Raw genomic sequence first — 12,723 nt, forward strand, 5'->3', positions numbered from 1 at the left:
AGAAATGTGTCCATAGGACACGGGTGCCCTCACACCTCACCAATTTGTCAATCTTATGTCTCTAGGTCAATTTTTGTTTTTTTTGGCTACATGTGCTCAAGTTGAAAACTAAAAATATTTTATCAAGTAAAGGACAAATACTACAAATACTGAATAAATCCAAAAGAAATCCCCAAGGTGCATAAGTACACATGCTGACCAACATTCTTGTAAACTTTCAGGCCTACAGGAAAATACTTTTTGAGTTACGCGCAACACAAGTTGAATATTGTAAATTTTTACTAAGTCAAGGGCAATAACTCTAAAGATACTAATAATATCCACATGAAAATACCCAGGTGCACAACTACACATGCTGAGCAACAATCTTGTAAGGTTTCATGACTCTAGGTCAAATACTTTTTCAGTTATGTGCGACACAAGATGAAAATTGGAAATATTTACTAAGTCAAGGGCAATAACTCTAAAAATACTAATAATATCCACACCAAAATACCCAGGTGCACAACTACACATGCTGAGCAACATTCTTGTAAGGTTTCATGACTATTGGTCAAATACTTTTTTAGTTACGTGCGACACAAGATGAAAATTGGAAATTTTTACTAAGTTTTGTTTGTTTGTTTCATTTTAGGCCTTTTCCAAACAGTATTTCAGTCATATAAGCGGGTAGTTTCCTACCCATCGTTCCTTGAGAGTAACACCAGTTCTAGACTACCTTTTTCAGCGTTAAACCAAAGCATCTCCCGGGGTTCGAACCCACGCCAGAGAGGTAACTGGATTAGAAGTCATCGAGTCTAACCCCTCGACCACGGAGGCGGTCAAGGGCAAAAACATTAAAAATACAAAAAATATCCACATGAAAATACCCAGGTGCACAACTACACATGCTGAGCAACATTCTTTATAGGTTTCATGATTCTAGGTCAAATACTTTTTAAGTTACATTCGACACAAGTTGAAAATTGGAAATTTTTACTAATTCAAGGGCAATAACTCTAAAAATACTAAATATGTCCACATGAAAATACCCAGGTGCACAACTTCACATGCTGATTAACATTCCTGGAAGGTTTCATGACTCTAGGTCAATTACTTTTTGAGCTACGTGCGACACAAAAGAGAATGGACGGACAGATGGATGGATGGACGGACGGACAGACGAATGGACAAGGGTAAATCTAAATGCCACCTATAGTGGGGGCACAAAAATGATGATGATGATGATGATGATGGTGATCATGATCATGATGATGATAACTGCCATGATGAAATTTGCTCATTACCCAGCCATAAGTCAATGTATCCTGGATGCAATTTATATATTGTAATATTTTTTGTAAATATGATAGAAGAAATAAATATTGTTTACACCAAGTCAATGTATTTATTGATTGAACAATAAATTACCCCATTCTTTCACAACATGACAAAGCTACCCATTTCCTAGATACATGGCTAACCTCAGATGTTACAAAACATAAAGCAACATCAGGGGTTAAACCACCTCACCTGCTGGAGCTATGAGATTCATAGACTCCAGTTAAGCCTAGGTCACAAATAAGAAAATGCCGCCGGGCGGCGTCTGTTTCTCCAAAAAATCGCAATATCGGCCGGCGTCCGTCTGGCGGCAGTGACTATCGGACGGCAGCAGCTGAAAATTTTGCTCATCGGGCGGGCGCCTTCGAGTTTTAAGTAATACTTAAAAGCTAACGGCGGCCGGACGATAATTTTTGGGGTCACTGAGTATAAATATCATCGAGCGGACATCGTTCGATCGCCGGGCGGCGACCGGTCGATGATTTTTTTGATCGGGCGATTTTTTGTTCTACTAAAACAGCGTCCAATTTAAGAGAAGTCCGGGCGGACATCGGCCGGGCCCCGCCCGGTGCCTGAATAGAGACAAGTAGTCAAACGATTATTGCCCGGTACCCGGACGATTGATGTACAGGCACCGGGCGGTCATCGTTTTGTCATCCGGCGACCGGGCTGCTTGTGTTTGTTGTAATTTCAACTTGAAGAAGTTGTAATTGCCTCAAAAATATATTTGTGAATTTCTTTTGAATACTAGTAAACATGAATTCTTTCTTCAATGTCCATGCGAATGTCTGATTGAATTTCGCCTTCTACGGCCTCGATACTGGTCGTTGGTGACTCGTTGTCAACAACACGGACCAACTCCTTGGCCTTCCCCTTGGCTTTGGCAGCTGACGTCTTTGCTGGCATAATTACAACTAGCTGATTTATCTAGAATGTCATTAAATGTAAAGTCATTGTCGCCCGGCGCCCGCGCGGCAACCGTCCGATTCACTTTTAAATCGCACAGGCTCCGTACGGACATCGGGCGGCGACCGCCTGATCCGTTCAATTCTTTCTGTAAAATCTACTCGGCAAAAATCGCCCGACGACTGTTTCATTCATGACCACGCAAGGTATCAGATTTAAAATCGCCCGGCGTCCACGACAACAAAAAATCTGCCGATTTTATAAAAATCGTTTAATCGGACGGCGCCCGTTTTATTTGTGACCTAGGCATTATTCAAACCCATTTTAGTTGCCTCTTACATCATGGAGAGATAAACGGTGGCTGCAATTCTGATTCATTCTGATTAAAATGCACAATGACCTTTAAGGCAACCCCTCGGCCACAAGTGCTTCCAACCATGGTTCCATAACATCTACATACATCTAATCAATGCCATTCTAGGAAAAGGACCTAGAATGGGGAAAGTCTTCAAAACCTTTTACATTGAGACCCACTTGACTTATGACTGGGTCTATAGGTAAATATATTTTCTGGTGTATAAATATTCCTGGCTGTATAAAACTACATGTTACACCTATGTTATACCTTTACAGCATTAAGAACGTAAGTTTGCTCCACAGTGTCTGCTACATTGGCAACTTTTTCAAACACCTAAATGTTTAATTTGATAATATTGTATAAAATACTGAACAATAGGCATAATTTGATTTAAAACCGAATACATTTTAAACAGTATTTAAGTGATATATTGGAGGTCTAGACACTTTATAGTATTCCTTTTTTCTTTATCCAAGTATTGATATAACCATATCTTGCTAAATTCTATACATAAATGTAGACAAAATCAAGTCATTAAAACTTATGGTTTCTTTACAGAATTAATCAAGTGACTGTATTCCATACATTGTTCATGTAGCAATGTTATTAGTGCCTTAAATGTGCAATGCCCTTGCCCAAATTATAATACAAGCTTTTTCAAGCTTAATTAACAGATAATTTTCAAAGCTTAATGTAACATGTCCTTTACTCATATTGAATAAAAAAAGAACTTATTTTAACCGAAATTAAACACAACTTTACCTGTTAACTAAAGAACTGTTACATAAATGTTGGAAGACAGAAATGTAGATTTATATAGCTTGTTATTTGATTATTAGTATATGCCCTCAAGAAGCATCTTTTTATAGACTAACTAAACAAGACAATTTATAAAGAGGGTTCAAGTTATGAGAAGTTATATAAGCAAACAATACTCTATACTTCTATTGTATCTTGTGATACTGTAACAACATATCCTTTTTAAAAGATTAAAAGAAATCAAGTTCATTTAATTTACTTTCTGCATTAAACCACAAGAGTGTTACACCAGCTTTATTATAAATCAATCTTTTAAAACCTTGTGTACAAAGTATATAAGATCAATTAGTTACACAGTCAATTTTTGGAAATTTCAGAACCATAATTTGAAACCAGTCTTTGAATGCAGTTTTCCTACTGGCCAGATTGAATTGAAATTTTTCAAAATCTACCAATCATATACTTGCGAATTCTTACACTTGTTTTTCTTTCTAGAATAAAGTATTACATTAAAGTATTACATTAAAATGTATATTTGTACCTTTAGTTTATTCAAACTGTCATGGCCTGGTGATGGCGACCCCAGCATTTTCTGACAGTGAAAGAAGAATGTATGTAAATGCTGGTCTGTTGTGTAGATTGTAGAGTTGAGCTGTAACTTTATCTTGAACAATGGTTTACCACTGTCAACCATCTTTACATCTGTTGAAGAACTCTGGGTAAAGAAAACAGATAGAAATTTTATATACAACTTATAGCATTGTAACTCACAAATGAGAAAGCTTTATATATGAAGAGACATACCACCAAAATAAAGTCTGTTCATTAAAATTTAACTTTGGCAATAATGCAAGTGAAGGAAAACAATTCAATGAATATACAAAGTGGAGAGCAGTGAAGTATGTAGCCTGTTATAGATGACTTGTGATAAAAAGATTAAGTTATTAAATATTAAACTTTAAGTGAATATTTAAATATGTTTTATACATTTTTTCTTAAGTCTTCAATTTTTATAAACATGATTCCCCCTTCATGAGGTGTGCAGTTTCAAATTTGACTTATGAAAATTGGTAGCATATATAAAATAATATCTTACACTTCTACCACCACCATGATGATCAAGTGATAAATATCTCGCTGGAAGATTTGCTGCCACTGACAGAGTCTTCTCCCCTACCTCAACTCTGAAACAATCAAAATGATTTTCTTAGTTAAACACAAGATGTATACTAGTAGCTTAACAAAAGCTGTAAATATATTTATATTTTGAACACCTACCAACCGTAACCCTTTAATTGCTAGCAGGAATAAGGACTGGCCTAGCCTGTCTGTGTCAGTGCACAGGAGCTTGAAATTCTATCAATGATAGCTCTAAAGCCTGATTAAAAAAATCCATACCTATATACATGTAGTAAAAAAAGTGTTTTTTTTTTTAAATATTAATTGATGGATTTTTTTAACAGGACTTTAGAGCAATTATTGATAGAATTTCAAGCTCCTGTGGTCAGTATCATCCTACCTAGTTCTATACTGATGTTTTATCATTTCAATACTAAAACCCCTAAAAACCTATAATAAGTACTTCCAAATTTCAAAGGGGACAGTCCATTGCATAAACTCAGCAGGGTAAGGGGGATAACTGTTTTAAATATTCCTGTAAATCAATTTAATTACAACATAAAGGTTCTTTAAGACAAATATAGCATTCCTAGTCTTTCTATCAAATGGAAATAAACAACATTTTGAGGTCAAGTTACATTTTGAGGTGACATTACATTTTAAGGTCAGACTTCCTAATTCACAGACAACATGCATGATCCTCTATGATTCTTTAACTGAATAGATTTCTTTGTTTACATCAATTTTTTAAGTTTGTGTATGAAGTTATAAGCCTATAGACATGATTTTGTATCTGTTCCTTTAACTTATCAGTACTTAGCAAGAAGTGTTAATATTTCTTGGTCAAGGTAAAAGTGGTTAACCCCTGGTGGGTTTTAACCAATGCTGTCAGTAAGTCTAACATTCTCATCCCAAAATGTTCACCATTTGGTCAAAACCATAGATTTATTTCTTTATTACTGATATCAAACATCATCCATAACTAAAATAGCTCTTAATAATATAAATCTAGGGTTGACTGCAAAACTGTTTTAAGTCTTTCTTTATTTCATTGAAGTTACTGCAATTTTGCAGTCAAACTTCGACATATACATGGACAGACACCTACCTTCCACTGGAATGAAGCAGTGGAATCCAGGCATACCCTACTGGCATCTCAATACCATCCTTCTTCTTCGTAGAACCTTTTGACCCCTCACAACTAACGTGGTAAAACCGGAATAAGATATGATGTTTCTCATTTATCAATGGTGGTAATGCAATCTTCACCTGTAAGGGAATACATACGTACTGTAGTTATCTTGTCTTAAAGCTGCATGCTTCCAGATGAACCAGAATATTTCAAGAAAGTTATCCACTTGCCTTAAAGCTGCATGCCTCTAAATGAGTCATAAAAATTAACATGAATCTGGAGACATGCTGCTTTAAGGACTAGAAACCATAATAAAAAATACTAACAGATTTTGGGACATATCGAAATACACCTGAAGTTAGTCCGGGTTGTTTGCCAGTTTCAAAATAAAAAAATTCTAGTGCATTTCTCAGGCTGTCAACCAGGTCTTATCCAAAATAAAGGAGGAATATAGGAATATTTTTGCAGGAAATATAGGAGTTTTTGGACCATTTTGAGGCAAAAAATAGGAGTTTTCAACTTAAATTGTTTAACTTACCAATGCTTATATAAATGTAAATTATTCTTACTTTTACACATGCTGTTTCTACAATAAAATGTCTACCGTATAAGTGAAGGACATCATTAGCAGACTGTCCAGCACCTTCCAACATAAAATTAGGGCAAATTTTACGGTAATATTTCAGAAATTTTAGGGCTAAAATTAGGAATGTTAGGATACATAATAGAAATTTTAGGGCTAAAATTTGCAATTTTATAACTAAATAAACTCAGGTCCCAAAGGACCATGATGAGGGCTAATCTCTGCATATTTGACACAAAAGTAACTCACAAATAATGTTCTAGTTTAGTTAGAGCAAAGGTGCTACCAGTGTGGCCTCCCCTGCCGAAATGGTCTTAGTCAAATCATGTTCAAACCATATTTTTTAAACTAGCTGAACATGTCAAAAAGAACATGTTTTACCTTTGTTTTGGCAATGTTATAACCACAAGTGTCTAAAAGGAATTCTTATACAGTGAAATTCTTGCACAATGCAGCTTTCGAATATGGACAAATGAATTTTTTTGTACAAGTATGAAGTAAAAAGGCATTTGCCTTAGTACAGTCATTTGAATAAATGGGAAGCATCTATAATCAACACAAAGAATTGCACAACAAAAAAGTTCATCACACAGACCATTCAATTGCAGTTTATCTAGATCACATAATTGCAAAATGTGTGTACATTGTAATTGGAAATGAGCATTATATTACTGAACTGCCAAATTATTTTTGAGTGTAATAAATTATATGAGTCTACATTTTCCTAAATTGTACCAGATGAATGAAAGAACAAGAATTGAATGAAATTGAAAACTTTGTGGCAAAATAAGCAATTTCTACTACAAAGACATAGAAAAGGATAAATAAGTATGAGGGAAAGAATTAATTTTTCAAAGTCTATGTTAACCCATTCAGTACTTTACAATGTTGTTTTGATATAATGCAGATTTAAATAAAAGAGTTGTGAGTAAACAAATTGTACATTAATTTTTGACCACTATCTATACATGTTTTTAATTAAGATTGTGTTACAACAGCTTCATAATGATCACTTTTCAATATGATATGATATAAATGGACCACTTCAGAAATTTGGATAAAATGAACAAACATAAAATTCAAGATATCTGGAGTTGGCAAAAAAGTGTCAAAATATTCCAGAATAAGTGGACTCTTATGGTTATGATTTGAGTTTCAGGACCATGATATGGTAGTATTTTTGCTGTCAACATGATTATCAACAACTGCTTTGATTATGAAATAGCAATGTTACTGACATAGTCAAAGTAACTTTTAGTTAAAACGAAACCATTTCAATGTCATCAATTTTGTGTTGGCAAATCATGGCCAAATCATTTTTGACCATGTTCAAAATATGGTTGACTTAGTTATGTCCGTGATTATTTTGACAGGGTTACAAGTTATAAGTATGTTTATAACAAAAGATAAAAAAATGAGGAATTTCAGTGAATAAATAGGGCTTCTTAAGGAATTCCCTTTGAATTTTTCATATTTTAGGAATTTTAGCCAAACTGAAAAAATTAGGATTTTTTTAGGAATCTTAGGGACACAGTGGACAGCCTGCATTAGCTTTGAACCACAGCATCAGCATCCCGGCAGAAAGTAACAGCAATGCATGACCATCATTTGAATGGTCACCTGAAATAAAGTTGACATACTGATGCACTGCTTTTCATGGTGACCATGCAGATTGCTATGTGGAGCACAACAGCCTTGAGCATAGTAATGTGATGCTGATGCAGGCATACACATTCTCTTACCTGTAAAATACAAAAGGCCAAAAGCAGTACCAAAATTTAAATCTCTTTGAATTCCTCGGCAATATATTTTTAAAACAAGATTGCATTTGAGAAAAATGCTATGCCACCGCATTAATACAACACTAAATAGAAGTGTTGGAACAGATTTTTTTTTTGTTTCTATACAATTTTGAAGATTGTCATAATGCATAGATCCCTGACCTATCTTATTCTTATAATCAGATTAGTGGTTAAATCTGTTGTTAACTCAATAAAAGATCAGAGTAGGAATATATCAATGCACTCGAGTCTAGTGAATTTGGTGGTGAAGGTCATATTTCACACAGCCTAAATTTCATGACTACATCAAAGAACAGTAAGACACTTTGTCAAAATCTAGGTCAGCTGAAATCAAAGTTCACTTTACGTCTTAATCTGTGCACATGGTTCAAATTTCATAGCTGTACATCAAAGGACAAGAAAGTAGGTCACATCATCAAAATCTAGGTCACCTGATATCAAAATTCAATTTTACAACTAAAACTGTGCACATGGTCAAAATTTCATTGCTGTACATCAAAGGACAAGAAAGTAGGTCACTGTCCCCTTGGGCAAGGCAAAATTTTGGACCCAAGGGTTTCATTCAAAACAATCTTGATACAGGTCCACCGAACAACATTTCAAGTCAAATATCTAAGCTGTAGCTTTCTCCCATTAAGAAAACATTTGTTTAATTTTCTGTTTTTACTATGTGTACATAATGAGAATCACTGCCCCCGGGCAGGGCCAATTTTGACACCAGGGGAATAATTGAACAACTTTGGAAGAGGACCTATAGATGATATTATATAGCAAACATCAAAGCTCTATGCCTTGTACCTTCAGATAAAAATATATTTTTTTATTTTTTTACTATATATATATATAAACTAAGTAATCAAGGAGAGGATGAAGAACAACACGTCAGGAACACCAGAGTGAGTTTACGTAAATTTATTTATCTACCGGTTTCGGTCATATAATGACCTTCATCAGGATAATATACATATAAGGAAAACCTATGGCCCCCTGGGCGGGGCTAATTTTGACACTAGAGGCAAAATTTGAACAACTTTGGTAGAGTTCCTATAGATGATATCATTTAAAAAATATTAAAGCTCTAATAAAGACAATAAGATTTTTTACTATAAGTATATATTGAAGATACATATAAGGAAAACTAATGACCCCCCGGCGGGGCCGATTTTGACCCAAGGGCTATAATTTGAATAATCTGGGTAGAGGTCTACCAGACAATGCCTTATGCAAAATATCTAAGCTCTAGGCCTTTTGGGTCTTTGCAAGAAGGTATTTTAAGTTTTTACTATATGTACATATAGTGAAAAGCAATGACCCCCGGGGCGGGGCCGATTTTGACCCCAGGGCTATAATTTGAACAATCTTGGTAGAGGTCTACCAGACAATGCCTTATGCAAAATATCTAAGCTCTAGGCCTTTTGGGTCTTTACAAGAAGATTTTTTAAATTTATTCTTATAATTCCTTTTGGTTGCCACGGGGCGGGGCCGATTATAACCCCAGGGCTATAATTTGAACAATCTTGGTAAAGGTCTACCAGACAATGCCTTATGCAAAAAATCTAAGCTCTAGGCCTTTTTGGTCTTTACAGGAAGGTTTTTTAAGTTTTTACTATATGTCATATAGTGAAAATCAATGACCCCCGGGGCGGGGCCGATTTTGACCCCAGGGCTTTAATTTGAACAATCTTGGTAGAGGTCTACCAGACAATGCCTTATGCAAAATATCTAAGCTCTAGGCCTTTTGGGTCTTTACAAGAAGATTTTTTTAATTTATTCTTATAATTCCTTTTGGTTGCCATGGCAACCAGATTTCTGCATGGAATGAAATTCTTTGAACAACTTTGGAACCCCTTCACCCAAGGATCAATCCTGCCAAGTTTGGTTGAAATTGGACTAGTGGTTTTTCACAAGAAGATTTTTTAAGTTCACTATATAATCTATATAACACACACACACACAAACAAACACACACACAGGTGAATCGCTATATGCCACCGCATCGCAGATGCTGCGGTGGCATAAAAATATAGGAAAAATATTCAAAATATAGGAGAATATAGGAAAAATAGGAGGCTTTTTAAAATATAGGATTCCGACCCAAAATATAGAAGTTTTATAGGAATATAGGAATTGGTTGACAGCCTGATTTCTGTTTCCATTGTGAAATCATAATTTGAGAAGAAAATACCAACATTTCAAGTTGTGCACATGCTCATAATGGTCTGTAATCTTAGAATGTGAATTAAGTTTCCTACCTCTTCCAGGTACTCTGGTGTTTGGTTATGATGTAGAACAGTTGTGCTGGCTATACTGGTGAACACAGATGACCCATTATTACTATAAATGCTCTGAAATAATTTGAAAAACAATAACATTTTCTAAAAGTTCCTAGGTATCAAGGATTTCACTTCACAGAAATGAAGGAACAATACTGGTGATTCATGTCCATTACACACAAACAAGTAATTCTTATAATGCTTATAAACTAATTCATTGCTAATTAACTAACTGCTTAATATTTTCAAGTAAGGTTTATCATTGTGATTTGATTATACTTTGGTTAATCTTTTAATAAAGTATAACCTAAAAACTGCTTAAATTATATATATCAAATTCTGTTCTGTTATTTCTTTAAACAAACAAGTAATTTCTTAAACAGAAATATATATTTTTACTTTTTGAATAAAGAGTATATTTCAATGCTATATTATTTTATAAATTTAAAAAAAAGGACTATAGACAATGTCCAATAATTTCTACAATTTTACAATCATACCTTGAGTGGAACAACATGGTCATCATCAGAGTCTCTTATCTCTACACAGCATGCTATATTTCTAGCCTGTAATAAAATAAAGTAAAACATCAGGCAAAATCAGTCATCTGACTTTCAAGTCTGGAGAATGAGCACTACACTAAATACTGTCTTCTGGTATTTACCGGACAAAAAGCTTGGATGATAAATTCTAATACATTGTCTTTTCACCTACAAAAAGGCACTTTTAGACGTGTAATTCATTATCTCTTCACACAGATTTATATATGATCATGAAACAAAAATGTAAGAACTGGCGAAAACAAGAGCTGTCCGTAAGACAGCGCGCTCGACTTTTTTATTGCTTGCCAATAAAAAAAGTTTTTGCAGTAAAAGGCAATACAAGAATCTCTGTATTTTTAAAGTGAACAATGGCCATGAGCATTAAGATATTTAGTGAAGAATTATTTTATTATGACATAATTTATGGTAAAGTGAACAAGTGGATAGGAATGAATTTTTTTAGATTTTTTAAGTTTTTTAGTGCTTGCCTATAATACAAAACATTGACAGTTAAGGGCCATAATTCAAATAAAATCTTTGACAGAATTACCTTCTCCTGGACATGTTTGGGAATCATGATTGTAAACAAGTATTCCAACTTTCAAATTAATATCTCAAACAGTTCAGTCAAAAAGTGGACTGGTACTAAAAACTTAACCAAGATTCTAAGTCGATAAAAGGCCTTAATTTTTAAAACAAATCCTTGACAGAGTTACCTTCTCTTGCGTACAGATGGGGGTAATGATGTGAAATAGCATTAAAAGTTTCAAAGCAATATCTCAAAGGGTTAAGGCAATAAGTGGATTTTACCCATATTCAATGTATTTTCTAAGTCAAAAAGGGGCATAATTCTGTCAAAAACCTTGACAGAGTTATGTCCTCTTGTCTGTTGATGAAGGTCGTGATGGTAAACAAGTATGGTCAGTTTCAAAGCAATACCTCCAATGGTTTTGAAATAAAGTGAGGTGGTACAAAAAACTTAACCAAGCTCAATACACTTTCTAAGTCAAAAAAGGGCCATAATTCTGTCAAAAACCTTGACAGAGTTATGTACTCTTGTCTGTAGATGGAGGTTATGATGGTGAACAAGTATGGTAAGTTTCAAAGCCATACTTGTAATACTTCTGAAATAAAGTGGGGTGGTACGAAAAACTTAACCAAGGTGTGACGCCGACGCCGGGGCGAGTAGGATAGCTCCCCTTTTCATAGAAAAGTCGAGCTAAAAAGCGATATTTTCCTACATTGTAATCATGATTTCTGCAAGCGTTAACGCTCCAACACACTAGTGAGTTAAATCCCTGAAATGCAGACACTATAACATACAACTGCTGCTCACACTTTCTGTTTTAAATACCCACAGATAGTTAAAAGCTTCACATAAATGTTTGTGGTGGTTCGATTCTCCAATGTAAAGTATATTACTTTCAGAAACACTTTCTAAGACTGTTTTTCGCTCACAAATGACCTCACGGGACTAGAATATTTACCTTTGTGAACGTTTTTTGACTGCCATATTTAAGGCTGATAGGGTACACATATATGTTGTTAACATAAGAATTATGTGGATTGTTGAACTGTCCTTTCTCTGGTATAAACTCCTCTATCTCAACAGCTGGTGGCTGGATAGGTGGACTGGGGAATGGTTTTACAGGGACATAAGATGATGTCACAGTATCTGAAATAAAATTTGGAATAAACAATTCAATAAGGTAATAATTGCTAAATACTGGAAATACATCAAGCAATGTAAAACTTCATCAAAAGTACTTACTTCAGTACTGTAGATCATAACAATGTTGATAATTTGAAAATATCTTTTTTTCATACCACATATATTTTAGGTAATGAAATGTTTTTGTATTTTTTTTTCTTATTAAGAAAGCAAATAAAGGAATATTAAAGTGGCCTATTGATAAAAGAAACTGGGCA

At 34.5% G+C, this 12,723-nt stretch overlaps 1 protein-coding gene across 1 annotated transcript in view; it reads right to left on the reverse strand.

The window, feature by feature from the left end:
* The window catches only part of LOC132733039 (dedicator of cytokinesis protein 9-like), a 102,822-nt gene that overhangs the window by 61,662 nt on the left and 28,437 nt on the right, over nt 1-12,723 (reverse strand). Inside the window, exons 15-21 of the mRNA XM_060719617.1 lie at nt 12,282-12,469; nt 10,753-10,818; nt 10,232-10,324; nt 5,571-5,731; nt 4,440-4,527; nt 3,885-4,058; nt 2,852-2,917 (exon numbers count right to left, since the gene is read on the reverse strand). Of these exons, the coding sequence (XP_060575600.1) occupies nt 2,852-2,917; nt 3,885-4,058; nt 4,440-4,527; nt 5,571-5,731; nt 10,232-10,324; nt 10,753-10,818; nt 12,282-12,469 (836 nt within the window). The remainder of the gene's footprint in view (nt 1-2,851; nt 2,918-3,884; nt 4,059-4,439; nt 4,528-5,570; nt 5,732-10,231; nt 10,325-10,752; nt 10,819-12,281; nt 12,470-12,723) is intronic.

Source organism: Ruditapes philippinarum, unplaced genomic scaffold (genome assembly GCF_026571515.1).
Source record: "Ruditapes philippinarum isolate M1 unplaced genomic scaffold, ASM2657151v2 ctg1116_1_1_1_1, whole genome shotgun sequence".
Taxonomy (NCBI): domain Eukaryota; kingdom Metazoa; phylum Mollusca; class Bivalvia; order Venerida; family Veneridae; genus Ruditapes; species Ruditapes philippinarum.